Raw genomic sequence first — 25,487 nt, forward strand, 5'->3', positions numbered from 1 at the left:
CGATGTCTGAAACAGTTCTGAGCCATCCCCCACAACCCTTCCAGCTTTGGTCAGAAGTATAATCATGGGATGGCGAGGCCTCAATCCAACAGCGGATTGACAAAGGAGAATATATATATACACACACACACCATACATAAACATAAAGACGCATCCAGTTGTAAATACAAATGGGGGTATATTAGCAGGGAATTCAACTTGTGCGTACCCAGATGAGTTTGTACAATCAATTTCTGCACGCAAACATCTACTCAATTGCTGCCGCAATTCCCCGTTCTCTGCGTTCGCATCATTGGCGCGTGAAGTGGTTCACCCATGAGGAGATCACTGCGGACGAAGCATTCATTGGCGTGCATTTTATAAATAGGCTCACCAACTGACTTATCGGAATTAGCACCGCGTTTTTTTTTTGCAGCGAAACAATAAAATAGCCCCACAGGGATAAGGCGGCCTCTACCTGTAGCCCGTCGTAAGAGGGATGCCGGACTTCTTCCAATACACGTGGGGCTTCGGGCTGCCCTTAATCTGGCAGTGAAAGACAACGCTGCCTCCCTCCACCAGGTGCTGAGGCTGCGGCTTCTGGACAAAATATGGGGCGATGCCATCGCCACCTGTGTCCGTGCCACTGGCCTCGGAATCCTCCCTGCGAGAGAAACAAAAACGAACACAGAAGTGCGAGGCATTAAGTCGGACACCCGGTTTAGGGGTCGCGTGTCTCACCGGTGAAGTAGATTCGTTTTAAACAGGTGAAATGCTCACGTGCGCGAGTATAAGCCGCATGCTTCCCGAGCAGCTTGGCTGCGTGACGCAACGGCAAGAGCGGTCCGGTGCGTGCGTGTGCTCCATCGTACCTTTTGGTCTCTGAGGTGGAACGTTCTGGAATGGTGCTGATTTCGGTCTCTCTCATTTCAAGCTCTTCAGAAACTGCGGTGAAGAGAAGACGCGTTAACAATAAGAATCATTATTATTCAGTACATTCTCACAGCGCGCGGCTGTCACTGAAGACAACGTGTTTCACAGACAAGCGTTATCTGCCAATGGGCAATGCAACCAATGCATTTTGACTCAATGAAAGTAATTTGCAAGTAATTATTGTAATTTGGCAAATTTGGACAGCGACTACTCTCTTTGGAAGAAGAAAAAAAGAGATGACGGAATCTTCAATATCCACTGTCTTACAGACATCCCATTTTTTCATTAACATGCGAGCGATATTATAACAAGGTTCCTTTAACGTTTATACTTTTTATACAATTCATCGGTGATCAAGCTGAGACCATCAACTCTGGCTCAGTGCTCTCAGCGATGCTGGCTCAGTGCTCTGACTCATGAGCTACACAACAATCTAAAAAAAATCGATTCTTCACCTCACAAAATTATGCAAATCGTGTGGTAATTATATGCTAATATGCCTTGAGGTTAATGGAACAAATGAAGCAGAAAAACAAGATGGGACTAACGAGGCAAACAAAACAGTAGCAATCAAACAAAGGGAATCAGTTCTTGAGTCAAATAATCACCGCATATCATGACAATGGATTAAACTGGCGGGGGTCTTCCCGGGGCCAGTCCACGAATCATTGCATGCCTAGTCTGCTCCTTCCAGTTAAAGGTGGCAAAGTAGCTACCCCCCGATACTTTGCTTACATCCCTGCTGACAGTAGGGCATCCAATAGAGGGAGCTCAAGAGAACCCCCTCCAGAGGGTATGGTGGCCTCCTCTCCCACGCTCGCCAAAAATCTTGTAAGATACCCACCCTTTGCCCCACCACACCCGAATTGCCGACAAACTGTTGTGCCCCCATTCATACTGCTGGGCGCACAGAGGCAGCGGCGACGGCGGTGGCGGTGGGGGGGGTTGGGTGGAATTTGAGAAATCTGAATCGAACCGGCGACTACCGCGTTTGAAAGTTCCGCTACCTGCGCCAATAACCCACGCCACCACACTGGCGCCCGTTCACCTCCTGGTCCGAATGCGTTTGAAGGTGGATGTCGGGCAGACGGGTGGACGCGCACACCTTGAACGAGCAGGTACGATGACGTGCTGACGGTGCCGGCCTCGTTGGTGGCCGTGCAGGTGAAGCGGCCGCTGTCCTCCGCGAAAGCCTCGCGGATCGTCAGGCTGGCCACACCCGCCTGGAAGGCGATCTGGAAGTCGGCGGAGCGCTCGATGCGGTACTCCTCGCGGAACCACATGATTGCCGGCGTGGGGAAACCCGCCACCTGGCACTCCATCCTCACGGACTCGCCTTCCACTACCGTGGTGTCCTTAAGACCCTGCAAACACAAATATATATACGTAAAGAATTATATACACACCTTTATTGGGCGCAAGCTTATAGAAGCAGAACTCCATTATTTGTGTCTTCACGTAATTTTTTTTTTATTTCGTCCACGGGCACTTGGTTTTCCAGAACAATACTCTCCAGCGGCATTTGTTTAAGCAAGAAAACTTGCGGCAGGTTTCGACATTCTGGATCTCATCAGCAGGGTCAGACTTGTTAAACAAATGCAGCTGGGTTTCCAGATGTTATTGGAAAAATCATTCCATGTAAAATATAGGGCCCTGTTTACAAAAAATATATTTATTTTGCACTTAAATATATCCTTTATAAACTGCTGGAGCAAGTGATGTTATAAAGCACTTTAAGTCAGCAAATCACATAAGTGGATGATGTGGCAGGCACTGCACTCAGTCACTTTTTTCACCCACTGTACCAGTGACTCATTTAAATCAGAGTTGACCTAGAGGAGGCCCAGGACCAGTCTCACACATCACTACTTGGGTTCATAGCGCACTGCACAAACCACAGTGCCACAGCTCCCTGCAGACGCTAACAAGCATAGCATCACCAAACCAATGTGCCTCTGCAACACAACCACTGAAAATCTTGTACCGGAAACATTCCAATTAAATACAAAAATAATCCTAAGTGTCAGGAGTATACGTATACGAGTTTGCCCTTTTCATACAAATTAAAACCGCTACTTGTTTGTTTTGGTATGAACCGTGCACGATGCCAAGTCGACAATATTGCAGTAATCAACATTGATTTAAATCACATAACCTAATTGCATTTTATTATTGTACACCATCTCACGAATCAAAGAGTGCTGAACAACCCAAGCGACAGCCTAATGAGATAGCAAATCTATTTTTTTTGGAAAGGGATACCTTGGGTAATAATTATGCAGAAACAGGCATTACAATTCAACACGGTCCTATCATTACACAGACAGAGCTCAGATATAAATAATGCCACTTACAGCCACGAAGCTGGGTGGTGATGAAGCAGGCTGAGTAGGGACTGCTACAGCTTCTGGTGCTGTTATCTGTAAAGGGACACAACAATATGTTATTTTACAGATCTTTGTCAACCCACTGCTGGATGAAGGCCTCCCCCACACCATGTCGTCAACGAGGGTTATTTCACCATATTTCACCATGCTGGTCAGTCTGTGCTGACAAAGCAGGGGGGATCCCTTGGACTGGTTCAGATATGCCTCGCCCCTGATTATAGTCATGGCCGGGAATCGAACTCAGGTCGCCAGGCTCGCAGAGCAATGCGCAAACTGATGCGCCACTGCTGCCCCCATTAGTTATTTACCAAACCACTGAATTTATTCCTCTTTGATCGGAAACATAGGAGAAAATCCGTAACTGACACATACAGGAAATGAAGGAATTCGTCCCTGCTTTGAGGGATAAACACAATGAAATTCATGTTTTCTACTTGAAACGTAGACAACATCAGTCAAGCGGGGTTGAAAGATGTCATAAAAAAATGCTCAGTGGAAAAAAAAACTCTTAACAATGAATTTTTAAGCATCATGAATATAAATGGATATTTAAAAGTTCTGGTGCCGGAAGGGATCGTGGTAATAAATTGTCTTATTTCAGAGGATGGGTGATATATGACATACATTGAGATGTATTTCTGTTAGTTCACAGGTTGAGGTGAAAAAAAAAGAATTGGCCGAGCCTACCGTGAGATGAAGATTGAGTTAAGGGACACTTTCACACCGTGGAATGGGAGTGATTTTCACACAGGTCTACCCAACACACCTCTTGGTTTCTCATAGCCACAGCAGCCATGTGATCCTCCTTAAATTCAGCCACTCTCATGCCTGCCGCAACTTTTTGCTGCTGCTGCTGTGTTGTTGTAGTTGTTGTTTTGTACATATCCCAGCTTTCAGAAAACGACGGGCTGGGCACATGAACCTCATGCGTAGGCAAGCGTGGCTCAGAGTGTGGTCGAGGAGAGGGGGCCTTCACGGGCTTGATGACCCTGACAGCCGACTGTGGATGAGTCAACTCTTGCTGGAGAGTCGAAATATCCCGAGCGGACGTGGACACCTGGTCGGTTTGCAAGGGGGGCAATGCCATAAAAAATATATATACAGGCAAGGAGCCCAAAAAAGGCGTCATACATATAAACATGTTTCGCTTTGGGTTAGACGCCACACAGAATGGATTGGGAATGAGGAAGCGGGTAAGATTGAGCGTTTTCCCCAAGAGTTTCCAAGTTAGAAGGAATTGAAGCTGGGATTCCACGTGATGTTAAGCGGGGCTTCGGGATTGCAATTTGGAAGTTATGCGATGAGGGGGATGGGGATTCAATGGGTTAAAAGTTGATTTTTGTTTGTTTGTTTGTTACATCATGAGAGTGTGAAGGGAGTCATGGCCTAGCGTCGTCGTGTTGGGACTACCCTGGGCAGCGTAGCAGAAGAGTGTTTATTACCGAATTATAGTAGGAAAAAAGGAATTGCCAAGGGAAAACGCAGTGAGGATGAAAATGAAAAAAGCGTAAATAAAAACGGCAGAAACACTGACGCCCATTATTTTTGCAAGTTAAGACAGCAGCAGCACACGGTTTGCAAATGATGTTAACAAGTTTGGTATCCGCAAGAGGATGTGTAATGACTGTGCTCATTTGCGATGCTTTACATGTTAATCTTGCGACGGGTTTTGTTTTTCCCCGTTAGGCACAGGATCTGATGGATGTGCATCATAAGTAGCTTTTTTTTAACGACCGCAGGACATACGAGTGTAACGATGTTACAGTCACAAAGTGTTCTTGGTCGGCAGAAACACTCTCGGGTGAAGGTTAAATTAACAACAAAAAAAGGAAAACCAGCCAAAGCGGATTAAAAAAAAAGGCGGACCAAAAGCCGAAAAAATAAAAAAAAACAACGATGGCCGAAGCGTTATCGTCGCCAAACAGCGATACAAATGCACAACTCCGACAAGATATCAGAAGATGATGTTTCAAGTTCGTACAAACTTAAAACAATGGAGGTAAAATGTAACACTTTGCGAAAAATAACTCTTTAAGCTTAATTCCCACGTTAAAGTACTGTAAAAAATTTTTTTAACAATGTTGCTCGCAATGCTATTTACCGTATTTCCGAACCACGTACTATAAACTGTATTTTACGTGATGCGCCTGTGCAGCATATTCAAAGGCATCCGCCATACATGGCTTCGCGATGCTTAAAAGCTTAAGTCTGCGTAATCGGACTCTTCGCACTTGTGCCCTGTCCATTTTTTTTTCACTCTATTTTTTTAACCAAGCCCACATGCCTGGCATGTCTCCTAGGTCTAAAGTGGGGTGAGCCGCAATAAGACGGGTATCGCTCCACAGACACATTGCTGCGGCTCTGATTTCCCATTCCCAAGCAAGTGGGTGCCAATCCAATGACAAGGTGGTAACTTATATAGATCTCAAAGTCGGTTCGAATTCTCTTGACTATTTCTGTCGCTAATCTCTGATGCATTTTTGTTGTTGTTCTTTTATGAACATTAAGTATTTCCCCCCCCCCCCCCAAAAGGGACCGCAATGCCTGACCACACTGCCTGGTGCATTGCGCCCAGTGTGCTACTAATCAAATGTAATACATTGCATTCTTGAAGTCTGTTATTTGTATAATTTTAAGAACTTGAATACGACACTTCTGAGTCAAGAAATAAAGGAAGTTCAAAGACATCTTTGACATTAATAATAATTACTACATCTAACAATGAAATATACCTTAAGGTGGATCTAAAAACATAGCTTATATTCTTGGTTCTTTCGGTAAAGTCACGTTGAAGGGAAACAATAAAATAATAAAATATATATAAAACAATAAAAATTGTTCTTGCCGTTGGTTTTCACACCTGATGATGACTGCTTGTGTTGCAGTCGAAACGTCGTGAGAATTGTATTGTTTTATATATTTTATTATTTTATTGTTTCCCTTCAACGTGACTTTACCGAAAGAACCAATAATATGAATCACTGCAGTCACGAAAGCTTTAAATGAAAACATAGCTTATGTTTATCCACATACAAACTGCATTTTGTTTTACATATATACATTTTCTATTAATTTTCAAAGACTTTAGTGTCACTCTTTGCACTCATGTTTAGCATATTCAATGGGTTTCTGTGATTGAACCCCACAGGGCACGATCACTGTGCTGTACGATAACTTAAAAAAAACACGTCACTCAAAGCACCCATTAGCAAAATAACTCACGAAGGTTAATGGCTCTTACCTCCTCTGCCTCATGCTTAGGCACTGCTATCTTTGGAACGGTAAAGTGTGGCACAGGTTTGGACGGTATTTTCTGGTCGAGATGTATAGTCGTTTCTGCTGCCCTGTGAATCTACAGTGGACCGATGGAATAAATGATGTAAAAAAAAATAAGTATCCCCCAGTGTTCAAACCGTTGTAATAAAAAATATTTTTTATATATATGGCAAAAAATACATCCATTAAAATCATGGAGATAAAGTACGCTCTGTTAAAATTATGAAATAAAGCAAAAAGCCTCAGAAAGAAAAATGAAAAAGGGTTCATGTGTTTAAAAAATTGAAAATTCAGAGAATGGGGGCTTCATTTATGTATTGGGAGAAAGGCAGTTTCTTTTGATATTCTGACATTTTTTGTTGAATTGCAAAAAAATTCTTTTCTGCAAGCACACAACTCAATCAAGCAGAATTTTATACAATTCTAGCATTAAAAGCGTGTAACGTACTAACGAAGCTCCCCCAAAAAAAAAATACATTTTAAAAAGCTCCATTCATTAACACCCGTGTGCAAACAGAAGCCGAAAAGAAAAAAAAAAGACGCATCAAGAAAAAAAAGAGATGCCAGCACATCAGCAGCTCTGACCTCTGTAAAATGCACAGCCGGCTGCTGCTTTGGCTGCGGCTGTGGCTGCGGTTGAGGACTCTTTGCAGCTACGGGGACAATCACTGTCTCGGTGCGGACGCTGTACGCGCCACCGCCCGCCACGTGCTCCTCGGAGGCCCTCTGCGCAGCGGCGACAGACGACGACTGCGAAACGGTGGAAACGTGCACCGTGGCGGTGGCAGCGGCCTGCGGGCCGGCTGGGGCTTCTTCGGCTTGACCGGGGAAGCGCCCACGCGCCAGATCGACGGCCGCCACCACCGTGGCCACCGCGTCGGCCTTTGTGCCCACGCCAGTCTGTGAATGATCGCCCAACGATCATCGCAATTTCGTCGTAGGCGGGGAGGGAGGGGGGGGGGGTCGGTGAAAGGGCGTCGGGAATAGGCGCATTATTGGCATGGTTGCGACGATTGGTGGTGCCCACTGAGTAGTGTGTACGCACGTATATATATATGTGTGTGTTGTGACAGGTGTACACAGGTGAATAACGCACGTGTGCAGGGTTGTGCACGGGTTGAGAGAGAGAGAGAGAGGAGACTTCCTCGTGCTTTCGTGACATTTCTTTGCAAGCAGGTGAGAGCCAATTGAGACATCGGGGGTCTAAGTCGTTCGTGTGTTGACGGAAAGGGTGCCCTTGGCATTTCGTGAAGCAAAATTTGTCTTCCGCCAAATTTCAACAAGGAGCAAAAAAAAAAGCATTATATGTCTCATAGTCAAGAGAGACTTTGAGGTGAAAAAAATATATGTAATTTGTAGGCCCGTGGATAATCCAGTGAAACAAATGGTTCGTGAAAAGTGTCAAATGTGTTATAAAAAAAATATCGTGGATGAATAACATGCAAGCAATATGACAAACATACCTCTTTTACAACAGTCGCTGCACCGTAACCTCTGATGGTCTGCTGTTGCTGCGTCTGTATGGTCTGCTGCTGAATTTGTATGGTTTGTTGCTGCATTTGCAGGACCTGCTGTTGCTGCATTTGCGTTTGCTGAATTTGCTGTTGCTGTTGAATCTGTTGCTGCTTGATCTGTAGCTGGCGTTGCTGCTCCTGTTGTTGCTGTTGCTGCTTGATCTGTAGCTGGCGTTGCTCCTCCTGCTGTTGAATCTGTTGCTGCTTGATCTGTAGCTGGCGTTGCTGCTCCTGTTGTTGCTGTTGCTGCTTGATCTGTAGCTGGCGTTGCTCCTCCTGTTGTTGCTGTTGCTGCTTGATCTGTAGCTGGCGTTGCTGCTCCTGTTGTTGCTGTTGCTGCTTGATCTGTAGCTGGCGTTGCTGCTCCTGTTGTTGCTGTTGCTGCTTGATCTGTAGCTGGCGTTGCTGCTCCTGTTGTTGCTGTTGCTGCTTGATCTGTAGCTGGCGTTGCTGCTCCTGTTGTTGCTGCAGCTGTAGCAGACGTTGCTGCTCCTGTTGTTGCTGTTGTTGCTTGAGCTGTAGTTGGCGCTGTTGTTCCTGCTGCTGCTGAATCTGTACTTGGCGCTGTTGTTCCTGCTGCTGCTGAATCTGTAGTTGGCGTTGCTGCTCTTGCTGTTGCTGCAGCTGCAGCTGACGTTGCTGCTCTTGCTGTTGCTGCAGCTGCAGCTGACGTTGCTGCTCTTGCTGCTGTTGCTGCAAAAGCATCTGCTGCTGCTGCTGCTGCTGATGTTGTATTTGGACTTGCTGCTGCGACTGCTGTATCACCGTGCGGGTCTCCTGGACCTGGTACTTAGTCGCTTTGGCTTGAGCAGCAGCTGTGATTGCCGCAGCGGCGGCAGCGGCCTGCCTTGCCTCGGATACCCGGGAATCCGTCGTGACGACGTAGCTCTCTTGCTTCCAGGGTGGACGGGCTTCACCAGTGGCCGTCGCCTGCATCGTCGTCTTGCGCATCATCACCGGTGATCTCACCGAGCGGATGGGGGATGCAGAGGAGCCTCTCCCAGCCGGTGAGAGAGACCTGAAACCAAAGGCAAAAGGCTGCGTTCAGCAAACTTTCGTGCCCTTTTTCCACTGCTACATCCGAGCCGTGCTCAAGCGGGGCTCTGGTTGTACCGGGTGGGTTCCCCACTGGCTGTGAGCCGAGCCAAGCCGAAAGCAAACCACAGTACGCTGGCCTCTCAATTAAAACATCCTGAATCTGGAGCAGGGCCAGGCATTGGCAGGGTTCAGAATTTTCATTGTATGTGGTGAAAAAAATTATTAACCCTCATGGCCTCATCTCTTTAAGCCAAGACATGAGGGCAGGAGGGAAAGTGTGTGAGGCTACAGCAGGCAATAGGAAATTAGGGTATTTTTTGTTGTGAAAATGCCCTCAAGACCAGGGCACACTGTGAAGAGCAATACAGATAAGCGTCACGGCTAATATGAAAATATTTCAGAGGAAATGGGTTGAGTTTTTAAATAAGTGGTGTAACAATGGAACTAAAACAAGCAAATATTCCCATGACCTACCAACTCCAGTTGTAAGATTTAACAAAAACGTGGAAAAGCTAAAACCATGTAGATGTATCATGTGATTAAATTCCCCAATGTCATTGGCTTAAATAGGTGTTTTTTCAGGGTTACTTATGGATGTCTTATGCCACCAAAATCACAGTTCCACTAATGACGTCTGGGCCAACACAACACTAAGAGGATTAATCATGCAACCATTTAATGCACGAATTATAAGTGCTTCCACAGCTGGTTTATATGAGAGGATATCCATCATTAACTTCCAAGTAATGTCAATAAAAGCAACTTTAATCGAGCCTTCACGTGAGGCTGCAACACAAATGGGGCAAAGTGACGTATGTAACAACAAAAAATAACAACCACAAATTACCAGCATTATTAAAACGTATCATCTATAGGGAAACACTGGCGCTACATTGGGACCACCGAGACCAATGCCTTATGCATCAGACATGATGGTGGTACTAAAAATAACTACGTGCGTGTGACCCGAGACCGGCCAAATAGGGAAAGAGGCCCGGCCATGGTCTACACGGAGACAAATGGGCACACAAGCAACACTGCCATGAAGTGGTGTGTCACATAGCGATGACATTGACTGCATTGCCACTCTGAAATTAAATTGTGGTACAACAATGCCAGACCGTGTTGAAAGTGCGGCGCTCATACTGCACTGCTCCAACTCGCTTTGGAGATGAAACTGCATGAGGAAAACGTGAATGTAGGAGGCACAATCATGCCAGTAGCAGTGAAACCATTTTGGTTCAATATCAAAAATATCGGTGCGGTGTTAGTGGGCAATAGAGCAATAGATGGAATCAATCTCTGTGGACCTTTGAGTGTCACTCATTGTGTGCGTAGGTTTTATCCGAGCACTCTGGTTTCCACCCACATGCCAAACATGATTCAATGGAAGCCATGCGTATTAGTTAATACTCCTATTTTCTTTAAACCCGATGCCTAGAGTCACTGGCGAGCTTTGGTAGTAATCCATCCAAGTACTAATCAGGCTTAAGTCTACTTAACTTCAGAGATTTTATGACACCGGGCATGTTTATGGTTTCATGGTTATTTGGTCATAAGCAATTCTTTGTTAACCACTTGCTACTTTTACTGCATTTGTAAATTTGATATATTACCGGAACATTGTTATATTGGGAAAAAGGCAACATGGCAACATGCACCCCAACTGGCAGACCAACCCCCATTTTCCGGCTGGTGCTCTGTACAATCTTGGGGTACACAGGATCAGCTGCCATTGGGGGTGGGCTTGGCTAGCCCGCAGCAGAGACGTGACGCCAGGTGCTTTGAGTTGCTGAGGCATTTAAGTGCCCTATAAATGCGACTCCTCTACCTTACAAAAAATGTCCACAGTAATAATAAAAGCGTTTGTTTTATAGAGCATCGTCGTTCATGCAAATTTGCATCTCACAATAACCGACGAACCACAACCAGGCTAGAAGGCGGCCAGGAAGTCAACCGGCGGCGACGAATTGCCCAAGCTCTGCAAGTACCCTGTATATTAAGACGTACCTGACAGGAGAGGGCGATGGTGCCCTCACTGAGCGAACGGGGGAAGGCGAAAGCTGTCTCACGGCCTGCATTTGCGGCGTCGGCGACGGAGGCTTGGGGATGATGCGCGGGGGCGTCTTGTGATGCAACTCACGTGTCACCGTTTTGCCCTCCGTCACAATATCCATGTGCCCCGAAGCGTGGGCCTCAAATCTGGTCTCCACGCGCTGGATAAGGCGACACGGAAGCGGAGTTTGAAAATTATAACAATCAGAGTTAAACTTTCGCTAAATTGATTAAGGGCCAAATTCAGCCGGAGCTGTCAGGAAGTGAGGATTCAAAATGTTTCTCCACCTGCCCCCATCCGTCCCCTCCTTTGGGAGGTGGGGTTGGGAGGCAGATGTGGGCAGGTTCAGGGAGAATCGCTACATAATGGGACCTCCCTTGCCAGTATCACAATATAAGAATAGGTTTTTACCCTTTAAAACAGGTGTTAAGATAGTACGCCTTTTGGCGTCCTCTGGTCTAACACCATTTGAGACGAGGCTCAAAAGAAAGCTGTCTCTGGTGTGGACCAATCAGTTTCAAAGACAACGCATATATTATCAGAGTATGTTTTTTGTTTGCATTCTGACCACAAGTATTGTGGTTAATGCAGACATGATTCCTTATATAAAGGTTTCAGTTTGTTTTTTTAACAACTTAACACCTGCTTTGTTGCCATAAAAAAGGGGAAAACCTATTCTCATTGGTGTTAAGATGTTCAAACACCAAAACCCATTGTTGGTGTTTTAACATCTTAACACCTGTTTTATTGCCAGAAAGGGTAAAACCTATTCTTATAGGTTCAGGGAGTTGACAGTTGGGGGTTGCTGGAAAATATTTGAAAGGAAATTTATCCCTGGTGAAAAACCCATTGATATACATATATCAACCTCTTTTTTAAAGACGCATACAACACAGTTGAGTTCAGTCAGGTAGGACTAAAGGTCTTTTTTTCAAGGGAGACCTTGATCACAAAATGATAAAGTACAGTCGAAAACAAAATCAATGCCCTCAAATCAATATTTAAATGTTCACCAATTAATAATAAACAAACAGTGAAATGTTTATTTAAGCAATTCATTTGCAGAATATAACTACTCTACAGGGCACAGTAAAAAAAAAACTTACATTAAAAATTGATGTAATGTGTGCATAATATTTAAAATGTATCCTTTTAGATTTGAAGCTTTCGTGACTGCAAGGATTCATACTCTTTGGTTTGATTCGGTAAAGTCATCACAGTGGTACATGCAATGGAATATCTTTGTGAATGCCATCACAGGATCTTGACGATTACTTTACAGTAGATGGCAGTTGTGGTGATTTCCCAAAAGCATTCACAGTGTAGATTGTAGGGATGGAACGTGGCTAAGATGCAAGCGTCCTTCGCACGAGGCAGGCGAATCAGACCGATATAATTTACTTATAAACAATATGTAGCCGTCAATATGAGAAATTGAGAGAAGCACATTCTCACGTACATGTAACATGCACTTTTAAATTTCCATACGTGTTTTGGAAATGCGCTTGCTTATTGTACTAAACCTCAGGCAAATTCAAATATGTATGGCTGAGAGAATACGGTGCATTAATAAACACCTGTATTCCATATCTGCCAACTGGTATAATTTAAGCGGTAACCTGCTTATAGTGCAAACAATTACCTAATAATTACACTTTAAACCTTTTTTTAAACGAAAATTGAAAATGCAAATTTTGCTTTGAAAATCGGTATGCAGTAAAGGAGCCATTAAAATATGCAGGCTACAAACTGTGTGGTACTCACACAGTAGAACGTTTTATTTGGTTTAACACGTAGGCTTTCGCGAACAATATTATACACAATAGAGGATTTCACCACAAATCTGGCTGTCACCTCATGATGCTAGTTGTAAATACTGACAAAACGTCGTACTCGCATTTTAAATGTTGTGGGTTTACTCTCCAACACACCGGTGCGCTGTAAGAGTAATGATTTGGCATGTTCTGTTCACGTGACAAACCTGACTAATTGGCTGTGTCAAGTGGTGGCGGGTTTAACAACACATTTATATTTACGTGATCTACCCCAAAAACCTCCATTATGAAAAGTTTGATTTACTATTTAAAAATAATATTAATTTCCAAAAGGCTGCTAGTATTCTTCTGTTTGGGTTCCAGAGGACAGCGTTATACTCACCATTTCACATCTAACTCCAATGTAAATATACATTTGCCGTGCACATAATTTACTCACACATACAATACCCTCAAGAAACTGCATGCATAAGCGGCGTCATTTAAAGCCAGCACACACTGCAAGTTATAAATACAATGTGAGAAAAAAATATATCATATTTTTTAAGTGACCTTTACCTTTTCAACACGTGTTTGTCGAGTCTGTGAAATAGTTGTTTCTCCGCCAATTGAAACAATCGTTTTTGTCTTTTTAGCAGGAATGACTTCACCAGCCTCTTCGCCTGATGAATAAATATGCACACACACACAGACGATAAGTTAATGCACTGCATTGTCTAGACCAGGGATTGGCAACCAAAATAACAAGGGGACTTCCTTGTTAAAATTCAGTATAAAAAAACTCGATATTTCAAGAGCCGTAATGTACGTGAATACGAGACGTTGCTCCTTGATAAACGACGTTACGGAGCAGTCCCTAAAGAGCCGCATGCGGCTCTGTAGCCGCAGGTTTGCCTACCCTTGGTCTATACTCGAGCTGATGCTATGTGCACATACATCGCCATGTGCTGAGCTTACGAGATGCTGTGACCGTTTCCCGGAATTCTATACAACCTTATTGTGAATCAATGTTCCTTTGTTACACGGAGAGTCTAATTTATCCGAGTTCCCAGAGAGTTTGCAAGGGAGATTTGTGGTGCATCAGAAGAGAACAACAGCATCAAAGTGACGTGTACAGAGGAACAGGCAACAATGGAACGGAACGCGTCACAGGTGCAGGCACAAATAGTGCTTGAAGAATAGAAATGAACAACATTAACAATAATAAACAGGCATATTGCACCAAAAACGAAGACGAGGTAATGAACGGCATTCAAGCAATATAGCCACGATCTCAAACAAAATTTGCACAACATTGCTGATGAACAAGAACCTGCCACTAATCAACTATCCTTACAATAAAACCCTAAGCATGTGGAAGTGCGACTACTCTAATAACCCTGACATGTGTGACTGTGGTGAAACACAGACCAAAGGACCATTGATCGATTGGTCTGTTGGCTGCTTGGAGGAACCACGAACAGTGAAGGACATTGCCAGAGCGACGGACCAGGGCCATATAAAGCGCCCGATACTGGCGACAAAAAAAAAACCTTACGACTGTGGTTGCAGGACACCTCGTGCGCCGCTTGTCCCATTTAAAAGCTAAAAAAAAATCGTGCATGAGAATAAGACGTTTTAAAAAACAAAAAGGGCCACACCAGTCACGAGGAGTTGCGCGGAGGAGGTCGCTCGCCCCACGTTGTTGCTCGCTGTGACAGAGTAGGTGCCGGAGTCTTGTGGATAAGCCTCTGCGATAATGAGGCTGTAGAGATCCCCATCCTGGACAAGTCGGAAGTCCTGGGAGCTGTGGATCTCTGCGCCTTCACGAAAGAATTTTACGGTGGCCGCAGGGATTCCCGTCACGCGGACATCCAGACGCACCTCTTTGCCCTGGCTCACAGAAATGCTCTGGAGTCTCTGGGTAAAATTTGGCGGTGCTGTTTGGGCTGCATAGTCACGAGTGGGTTGGGGAGGAGCACATAGGAACACAGTGTATGGTTAGGTTAATGATCACCGCTGCTTGGGCGATTTACTTTTCAAATATAATGTAAGATGGGGTAAACGACCTCTTTTGTCCTGTTGCAAACATAAATTATGTCATCAGCCATAGTCAGTTTGAGGCGATTGGCGCCGTTTAGATGCAACCGGTTAATAGTTGTGCAGCTAAACAGACAACCACACGTGAGCACCAGGACACAAAGGCCTGTTACCCCACTCTACTGTATTTCCGTGTGGATGGGTACGCACCGCTAGGGCACAACGCATGCACGTGACAGCTTTTGTGGACATACTCTGGGATATTTGTTAGAAAGTAAGATGATTAATCAATCGCGTCGACATTGCTCGACTGAAAATTACAATTGACAACTTCGATCTGTGGTCGATTACTTGGGCCCCTTTAAAAATGTCAGCCGTCCCCACATCGTGCCTGCTCCCTAAGGTGGGAAACCTCCTGCAAGCCACGCCCAGGATGGCATGGGTGACCATGACAAGCCCTCCCCAATCCCCCCCCCATACAGGGACGCACGTGGGAAACAGAGGCGAAACTTTTTTGCGACTATTTTGGGCCCTATCTGATGAGTCGAGAAATCAAATCGGTAATTAATCGGAGAGCCCAACTTTAGTCAGGGAGGATTCCGTATTCGGAAGTTTGGCCAATGCCCATTAATGGGTGCTTTTGGCGTGCCTGACGCATTGATGCCCGTTACTCACCGGTGACAAGAAGCTCTGCAGTGCTAGTAGCCTGTCCAGATCCGTTGGTAGCTCGTAAAGAGTACTTTCCACTCTGTGCAGCCGAGACGGCGGAGATCGTCAGCGTTGCGCGGCCGCTGCTGAACGAGATCTCCACGCCTGGTGCGGAGGAAATTGCCTGGCCATCTCTGAACCAGCTCACCTCGGGAACTGGCAAACCTGCAAGGGAGCACGCGCACCAACGGCGCACAATAAGTGCAATGCAACACACGTGAGAACGTCATAGGCACGGCCCTGCAATTGCCTGCTCAGGCCCACCGCTGGTGGAAAAGCCTCCATCAAACAAAGCACTTAGAGAGCCCCTCTGGCATTGCCGTGAGGTTGGGTAAAGGTGGGATTACCCACACTTTACCCCACCGCACATGATCATCCGATTCACTGGCTGCAGTGTAACCATTTATCCTGCTAGGTAGACAGAGGAGGATGGAGAAATTCAATTTAATTGCTGGTTGTTTCAACTGCCACGCTGGGAGGTCGAATCAAACTGACGACCTCTGGATTGCAAACCTACCGTTATGTAGCACCGACCGTAGCCAATCGTGCTAATCGGAGGTGCGGGAGGACAACAAACTAAACCACAGAAACAAATCGGTGGTAATCCACAACACATTCACCAGCGAGTAACAATAAAACGACAAGAGCGGTGTATTTACAACAGTGAGATACATTACAGTCATTCTTAAAGGTTATTCACACGTCGTGGAATACACGCCAGGAGAAACAGCTTTGTTAATGCAAACGAGCGGCAAAAAACTTCACACACAGCTCTTTTGTAACGTGCGTGCATTCCACTTAATTTCATCTTACCAAGACTATTTTCCCATCTGTAGCTTTAACGACTCGATTTAAAATAGAACATGGTGTTTTCAAGATGATGTTAGTTTCTAAATGCATATTCAAATTTCCAAGTAAAAATCAAAACAGAATGATAATAAATTGACAATCTTGTCAATTCACTGCTGAATGATGGCCTCCCCATGCAGATTCGCAAAAGTAAGGCTATTTGAGCATATTTTACCACACTTGTCAGGGCAGGTTTGGAATAGGGGAGGCTGATATCAACTTAGATATCACTCACCACTCATGTTAGTCACATCTGGGAATCAAACTTAGGCCACCAAGTTCATACAGCAGCATGCTAACCACTGCGCTATGAACTCCATAACAAAATATTACATATAAATATCCCATATAAACGTAACGTGTAATGAGTAGACAAGGTAGGTACGGTGTATACACTTGGAAGAACTTACCACTAATTTCAGCCTCGAACGTTGCAGCACTACCCTCAAGTGCTACAACGCTCTGCAGAGGCTTTATAAATGATGGTGCTTTTTCAGTCATTCTTTTAGGCACTCTGCAGAACACACAAACGAGTAGCATGTACGCATCAATATACCACATTCATCATGAATGTAAATTTTTAAAAAATGTATAAAACGCCCTTAAATAATCATTATCAGGGTGCTATCAATTTTAAGCTTTCGTGACTGCAGGGATTCATCTTCTTGGTTCTAATTTTTTTTATTTCCCTTCAAGTTTTTCATTTTCAAGTTTCATTTATTAGGTATAGCCCTGTGAGCCATGCGGCTCTTAAGTCGGGTGCAACCGCAACAAACAAAATTTGAACACAGAACATCTTAAAGTGACAACGCGTAACAGAAACATCCTGGAATAAACCAGCAAATATTCCACACACAAAAAAACTTATAAAAACGCCGTGTGTAAAAATCAACGTGGTGCAAGCCAACACCGACAACCATAAGACAATTTAGATTAACCATGTTTTCGAATCACCAAAATAAAGCTATAAAAACAATGTAACAGTAATCATAGGAAATGTGCACACACGCACGCACGCACACACACGCACGCACACACACACGTACACACATCCCCACCAATCTCTTCACATTCTCGGGCGACGTTCACACAAACGCCAAACGACCGCGCAAAGCAAACGCGTCGCCGACGTCTCCTTCCCTTCACCGAAAGAACCAGGAAGAGGATGGTATAAATTTGTGAATTTGCCTCCCAAAGGTGGGAAACCCCCGAGAAGCCACCCCCAGGGCAATTTGGCTGATGATAACGATGGCGTCACTCAGACCCACCCATCACCTCCCGTCCAGCGGCACACGTGACACTTTTATCCCAATTCTTTTCACGTGACCTCTTTTGCTCGTCACAATGTCCCAATTTCCCGGTCCATTTCCAAAGCAGTCATTGAGTGCAAAAATGTCCCAAACAATTATTATCGACTTGTTAATATCGCTCAGAAATGAACGCTGAACGAGATTTTACCGCCTTTGCGAAATTGTACTGACCCCAATATTAAACGTGTTAACGGCTTCATAAAATAATGCAGTGGTTCTCAAACTTTTTTTGGCGCGCCTACTACTCAGCCGATGTAAAGATTTCCGCAGACCACCCAGCCAGCCCTCTCCCTGGTGACAAAACGCATTTACTTTTCTCTCTAATTACCAGTTAATACGAAGTGATTCATATGAGCGGAACATAAAACGTATATTTTTGACACAGTTAAAAGTATTCTTGGTTCTTTCGGTAAAGTCACGTAGAAGGGAAATAATAAAATAATAAAAAGAAAACAATAAAATTCTCACGACGTTTTGATTGCAACACAAGCAATCATCAGATGTGGGGAAAAAAGTGCTGTGGTTTTCACACCTGATGATGAATGCTTGTGTTGCAATCGAAACGTGAAAATTTTATTGTTTCATTTTTATTATTTTATTATTTCCCTTCTACGTGACTTTACCGACAGAACCAAGAATATGAATCCCTGCAGTTATGAAAGCTTTAAATCGACAGTTAAAAGTATTTTTTTATAAGGGGGGTTATTTAGATCTTATATTTAGGGTAGTTTAATCGGGGAAGTTTACCTAACTTTATTTTTTTCATTGAATATGGTAATAAAAAATAATTTCCAACACAAAAGGTATAAACATCTTCATTTATTTTGTAGGCATATATGCCTACACACCCTACATACAATAAAGTCAGTAGTATCTACGATAGAGTCAGTAGAATCTGGCTACACACCCTACATACAATAGAGGCTGTAGTATCTACTATAGAGTCAGTAATATATACTATAGAGTCAGTAGTGTCTACTATAGAGTCAGTAGTGTCTACTAAAAATTTGGTTAACATTAAATTTTGATTTAAAGCTTTCGTGACTGCAGTAATTCATATTCTTAGTTCTTTCGGTAAAGTCACGTTGAAGGGAAACAACAAAATAATAAAATATATATTAAACAATAAAAAAATTCTCACGACGTTTCGACCATAACACAAACGGTCGTCTTCAGGTGTGTCGGTTTGAATAAATTTATTTATTTTTAAACGGTGCATTTATTTATTTATAATTAAAAAAACGTTAGCGCCACGCGCAGCGATTTGGCAGTTTATTTAGACGGACTAGTCCATCTATGTTCTGAAAAGAGGAGGGGGGAGACGAAATTTTTTTTTGTATGCTGTCTGAAAGCCACTGTAAGCGTGAACAATCAATTAAGACCTGAAATGGTTTATCAAATCTTTCCAATGATTGCTAAGCCAGAATCCATCTTCTCGGTTGAAATTGTCTCTGTGCTTGTATATGTGGAAAGCCTCATGAACGAATCTCTCATGGTGGGGGGTGTAGAGGCAGTACTGATTTGGATAGCGTTGGCCACTAATAGGTCAACCATGGTCAGGAATAAAACTCAGGGGGCTGGGTTCACAGAAAAGTGCAGCGACCACTATACTATCTCTCCCTACACTATGTTAATTGAACATGGAATATACTGTACTTTAAAATATATTAAATACACTACATGTAATATTTTCGTTCACAGAGTAGTACAAGACCTCCTGTATATTTGTTTCCTGCTCTGAGTTAATGGACTATGAAATATATCTATTTTATGCACTATACTGTCAAATACATTAAATAGTTCCAATATTCAATGCATGTTTCTCCTTTTTGGAAATTGCTAACATTGTCAATATATCACTTATTTTATAGCCAGTAAAGCGTTATCAAGGTTTACTCAATTTGCCACCCAGTAAGTGAAAAATTCAAGCCTTTGTGATGAGACCATTGAATTCTTAGCAAGTTTTCTATAATTTCCAAGCATTGTTGAGTTGCTCTTCTCCCTGGAGTGCGCTGAGTGCTAAGATGCATTTGCATATCCATTGCGTGAGAAACTGTCATCAATTTCTTTACATTTGTGTGGGGGGGGATGGGGTAAAAATATATAATTCCAACCATCTACGTAGACTTTAGGGTAGCAGTAAGAAATCATGCCGCATTGTTTAACTCCATTACACACTTAAATATGCCTGATATATTTTTTCTGATAGAATGTAAATACTGTACTGTTATATATTGTACAATTGCTGTTGACCAAAATACGGATATGAATGTAATTATAAATATTATAAATGCACTGCAGATGCAATATTTTTATGTAAGGCCTAATATATAATTAATCTATATCCTACCTAAAACTGCATGCATTTATATGTGTTGCATCGCATATAAAACTGCTACTACTTGTCTAAATCAAACCGCTTTAAAATAAAAATCATCGTAAGCCCTTTTTTAAATGATAAAATATAGATTGTCTTTCCATGAATTATTGTATTTTGAAGACAATACTGCAATTGCTTTATTCAGGGATGTAATTTTTATTTAAAGCTTTCGTGACTGCAAGGATACATCTTCTTTGGTTATTTCGGTAAAGTCACGTAGAATGAAAATAAAATAATAAATTAATAAGAATTTTGTTGTGTTGTTTTATTATTTTTTATTTTATTCTCATTCTACGTGACTTTGCCGAAAGAACCAAAGAACAGGGATGTAATACTAAATTTTAAAACACTGCAGACCTCAATGAAAAATATACAAAAAAGGTGTTCATGGATAGAACCCAGAGCAAGCCAACACCTCCCCCAAGATGGCACCACAAGTAACCCATGGAAAATAAATGTAGCCATGCTCTGACACGGGCACGATATATGCCAACAGCTGTGTGACCTTTCTGCCAGGTAATCAAGCCAATGCCACCACGACCACCACAACCACCAGCACCATGGCATCTAATGTGCCCTATAATTTTTCACATGTTGCAGACAGATCACTGATTCATGGCTGAGCGTTTGGGCAAATTATGTTTATGATAACCTTTTTAAAGGTGGCTTTTCAATATTGCAATCTTGCCCGTTTTATGCATTGGAGTATTACAATGTCAGATTCGTTCTAGTGGAATTAAGAAATATTAGGTGAGCTCGAGTGAAAGCATTCCAAATGTTAGCCAAAGTAAAGAATTTAAAGGCGAAATACGTTTTCATTAATTTTATTTGCACGAGTAGTATTTCAATAATGAGAAGATGAATTCAGCTAAGGGTTGAAAAAAAATTACGTAACAATGAATGAAAATTAATTGTCTATCCACGCTCGTAATTATACTCAAATGTACATTTTAACATGCAAAAAAACCGCACCTTTGTAAATTATTCAAACTCAAGATAGATGAGTGAAAAACGCGTGAAAAGTATCTTCCACGAACATGTATTAAGCACGTAATTATTTTAGAAACCTGACCTCAATTATTACTTAAAAGTGTATATACTCAGGCTGCAAAAACATAACCATAAATGTTTGTGCACTTGCTCATCCCTTTTGACTGACAGGCAGCACATGTCAAGTCACCCACTGTGCGGCCGTATCAGGTGGTCCTGCTACAGCTGGCCATATAAAGGCATCTGTGCCCAAGCGCCTCTCCGTACCAAAGTAACAGCGTCTATTCTTAGGCTGTGACAAATGTCTGCTTGGCACAAAGCCTCCTAATTGAACTGAGCTATATGCAGCACACATATGATGGTGGTGTATGTCAACACTTGCAATTTCATATTTCGTCTATGAATTTTTTCCCGGGTGCATTTTCTTGCATTGGAGATCTACAAGTGTCCAGAACGTACTAATCATTGCGAACTGGTGATCGTAACCGACGGCGCAAGTTAACACGTGCTTCATATAAATTTACAGGCAACTCATTAAAACATAAATATTTTCTAAATGAGCACATTTAAAAGTTTTGCATCTCACAAAAAGTAGCAATAACTTCTGCATTGTTGCACATTTGTGTAAGTTTTGTCTTCAGTGATCACATGTACGTGTCATGATTATCAAAAATGAAAAATGATGTCCAACTTCACAGCATACAAACACATACCTATTTGTGATTCTGTTAATTTAACGGTTTGATTACACATCAGCGAATTTGCGCATGTTTTAAACACACTGCGAGTGCCGCCACTTAAAATGCAATGGATTTAGAAAACAGTTCCGTCAATTCTCATACTTAAAAAGACAGTTTCTGCCCACTTGTGCAAACTATGAACATATTTAATTCAGAACATTTTCTTACGTCTAGTTATATTTGCATATTTCAATACATAACCATTCACCTTTTGCAACTCGTATCAACCTTTTTCTTCAATATATTCTCACGAATTTTAATGGACATCACCCGCTCAAAACCACACGGTCCCAACAATCCGCTCAACGTATCAGAGTCGACTCACCTTGACACTCAAGAGTGCCTAAAATAACAAACCGTGGGGGCTTGGCCCAAATCTGCTGATATTTTGGAGAACTTCAGTGAGAGGAGCGTCGAGTTGAGCAAACACCGCTGGGGAAACGGAGAGACCCTCTAACGTTACGGGACCCAAACTACACGTCGTGGTGGGACGTGTAGTTTGAAAAATCCCACGCAATCCCTAGACCCGAGGTAAGGCAGGGACGCACCAACCGCTCAAAAGCCACAAGTGAGACATTTTGCTATATATACCCCAGCAGTGCCCGATGGGCCACGTCCCACTCAGGCCACCACCGCTTTCCCATTGGCTGCCCACTGTTGCGCACAGGACTCTGGGCAGTCGAAAACTGAAGCCTTACAAAAGTGGGCATGACAGATCAGGGCTTGTCATCCACGCCACCAGCTGGCACCATGCTCAATATTCATGAGGAGTTACCAAACATCGACATTTCACGTGTTTCTTTATCTGTGTTCAAATTGAAGTCGGCAAAATCGGAGTCAACATTCTACGAAGAATCTGCCATCACGTTCAAATTACTTTAATGAAAGTCATGTTGTTTGAAATGGATTTATTTCGTTGTGTTGTTTTTTTTATATGGGACCCTACAACAATGTATATGTAACCAACAGCTGACTCTACAATATGCAAGTGCCAGGCACCAATAGGCCCAGGTTAAATATAACTCAGTGATGGCATCTACAGGGCCCTCAGTTTATAACTGTAGGCAAGTGCTGCTGTCAGTCAAGGCCCCGGTCGCATCAAGATGCCCGTAGACAATACCGGTTCACATACCCAGCTGAGACACATTACTTAAGCAAAGACGAAATGAGAATACACGCAACAATACATTGAAAATCTCGGAATTTCAAATTGCAAAGTATTTATTTACAAAAGACAAATTCCAGGAAAGGATTAAACACTTTCCACATAAAGTTGTTCCATTTCGCTTGCAATGAAAACGCCTTTTGTAACTCTATTGCAAAAAAGCAATACACACGTAAACTTTCACACCTATTTAATTCAAAAACAGCATATAGTACCATTCTCCACACAACACAAATTACTTGAAATAAACTGCTAAAACGCCATTTCATAGAAGGATATATACCATACCTAGACAAAATATAAATAGTGGCAAATGTGCATATCCATCAAAGCAGAAATTCTAAAACAACATCACGATTAGGAATCTTTCAAGGCTATATTAAATGTACAACCTAACATATCCGTAAAAAGTTAAAGGCGCAACCCTGCAATTGCCTGCTTATGCCACCACTGGTGGAAGGGACTCCAGGTAGAGCCAAGCTCTGGAAAATCCTTCTTGAGGTTAATTTTGGCCTCTTCTTCCACGCTGGCCACGCGTCTTGAGAAGAGGTGGAAGTACCCACACTTCACTCCACAAATACACGTAACCATGCTGTCCAACTGTGCGGGGCGTACCCCTTGTCTACTGCTGGGTGGACAGAGGGGTACACGTGGGGGTTGATGAAACATTCCCAAAAATGGTACGGTATTTTGTTATTAAACGCATGCATCTTTTCCATTCAAAATCCAGATGTGATCTAAAGAGACACATCAGATCTGTTAAAATGTAATAAACATGCCATGGTGTGGACTAAGTACCCTTGCATCGACTGCACTTAATGATCCAGGCAAATGTTCTGAGAGAATGGCATGCACGGCCATAGCTTCATGCAATGTGCAATGGCGAAGTGAAAATGTGACACGATAGCGCTGTGTATCCTGGAGGATTGTTTTACTGTTTTTCATGATTGTGTTTTCATTGCAGTTGCTGAGGACAGACCCAAAGGCGGAAGAAAAAAACGTCAAGTGGCCAGCAATAAACAGCACCACTCAAGGTGGAATAGTCAAGCATTAATAATACATTCACTAAATCTGTTACAAAAGCCCGGCGTTCCGTGTGTCCGTTTGTCCATCAACTTTATTATAAGAGCCTTTCAGAACTCCTGAAACAAAAAGATGTAGAAAGTGGACCCCTTCCTCCCAGATGTGGGGGTAAAAAGTCGATCCAACAGGGTTCCAACAATTGACGACTCCCCCCTAAATACAATAAAGTCAGTAGTATATACTTAAGAGTCAGTAGTATCTAGTATAGAGTCAGTAGTATCTAGTATATAGTCAGTAGTATCTACTTAAGAGTCAGTAGTATCTAGTATATAGTCAGAAGTATCTACTTAAGAGTCAGTAGTATCTAGTATATAGTCAGTAGTATCTACTATAGAGTCAGTAGTATCTACTATAGAGTAAGTGGTATATACTTCAGAGTCAGTAGTATCTACTATAGAGTCAGTAGTATCTACTATAGTCAGTAGTATCTAGTATATAGTCAGTAGTATCTACTATAGAGTCAGTAGTATCTAGTATATAGTCAGTAGTATCTACTGTAGAGTCAGTAGTATCTAGTATATAGTCAGAAGTATCTACTATAGAGTCAGTAGTATCTACTAAAGAGTCAGTAGTATCTACTATAGAATAAGTGGTATCTACTTCAGAGTCAGTAGTATCTACTATAGAGTCAGTAGTATCTACTATAGAGTCAGTGGTATCTACTTCAGAGTCAGTAGTATCTACTATAGAGTCAGTAGTATCTACTTCAAAGTCAGTAGTATCTACTATAGAGTAAGTATTATCTAGAATAGAGTCAGTAGTATCTACTTCAGAGTCAGTAGTATCTACTACAGGGTCAGTATTATCTAGAATAGAGTCAGTAGTATCTACTAAAAAGTCAGTAGTATCTAGTATATAGTCAGTAGTACCTACTATAGAGTCAGTAGTATTTACTAAATAGTCTGTAGTATCTACTATAGAGTCAGTAGTATCTACTTCAGAGTCAGTAGTATCTAGTATATAGTCAGTAGTATCTCCTATAGTCAGTAGTATCTAGTATAGTCAGTAGTATCTACTTCAGAGTCAGTAGTATCTACTATAGTCAGTAGTATCTACTATAGAGTCAGTAGTATCTACTGTAGAGTCAGTAGTATCTAGTATAGCATCAGTAGTATCTAGTATAGAGTCAGTAGTATCTACTGTAGAGTAAGTAGTATCTACTATAGAATCAGTAGTATCTACTATAGAGTCAGTAGTATCTACTTCAGAGTCAGTAGTATCTACTATAGAGTCAGTAGTATCTAGTATAGAGTCAGTAGTATCTACTATAGAGTCAGTAGTATCT

At 42.6% G+C, this 25,487-nt stretch overlaps 1 protein-coding gene across 50 annotated transcripts in view; it reads right to left on the minus strand.

The window, feature by feature from the left end:
- Window positions 1-22,512, minus strand: part of TTN (titin) — a 355,181-nt gene extending 332,669 nt beyond the window's left edge. For 47 of the 50 annotated variants that reach the window (XM_076067944.1, XM_076067943.1, XM_076067947.1 and 44 more), the window contains exons 1-14: window positions 22,280-22,512; window positions 16,945-17,048; window positions 15,653-15,850; window positions 14,599-14,886; window positions 13,517-13,620; window positions 11,138-11,343; window positions 8,039-9,107; window positions 7,161-7,475; window positions 6,541-6,651; window positions 4,066-4,356; window positions 3,267-3,332; window positions 2,018-2,276; window positions 852-924; window positions 458-643 (exon numbers count right to left, since the gene is read on the minus strand). In XM_076067944.1, coding sequence (XP_075924059.1) covers window positions 458-643; window positions 852-924; window positions 2,018-2,276; window positions 3,267-3,332; window positions 4,066-4,356; window positions 6,541-6,651; window positions 7,161-7,475; window positions 8,039-9,107; window positions 11,138-11,343; window positions 13,517-13,620; window positions 14,599-14,886; window positions 15,653-15,850; window positions 16,945-17,035 — 3,257 coding nt within the window. In that variant the 5' untranslated portion in view covers window positions 17,036-17,048; window positions 22,280-22,512. The remainder of the gene's footprint in view (window positions 1-457; window positions 644-851; window positions 925-2,017; window positions 2,277-3,266; window positions 3,333-4,065; window positions 4,357-6,540; window positions 6,652-7,160; window positions 7,476-8,038; window positions 9,108-11,137; window positions 11,344-13,516; window positions 13,621-14,598; window positions 14,887-15,652; window positions 15,851-16,944; window positions 17,049-22,279) is intronic. The other 3 variants (XM_076067954.1, XM_076067945.1, XM_076067951.1) reach the window with 3 other exon arrangements.
- Window positions 22,513-25,487: the final 2,975 nt, after the last annotated feature.

The sequence above is a fragment of the Petromyzon marinus genome, chromosome 19 (genome assembly GCF_048934315.1).
Source record: "Petromyzon marinus isolate PM22_M1 ecotype Great Lakes invasive population chromosome 19, UKy_Petmar_22M1.pri1.0, whole genome shotgun sequence".
Taxonomy (NCBI): domain Eukaryota; kingdom Metazoa; phylum Chordata; class Hyperoartia; order Petromyzontiformes; family Petromyzontidae; genus Petromyzon; species Petromyzon marinus.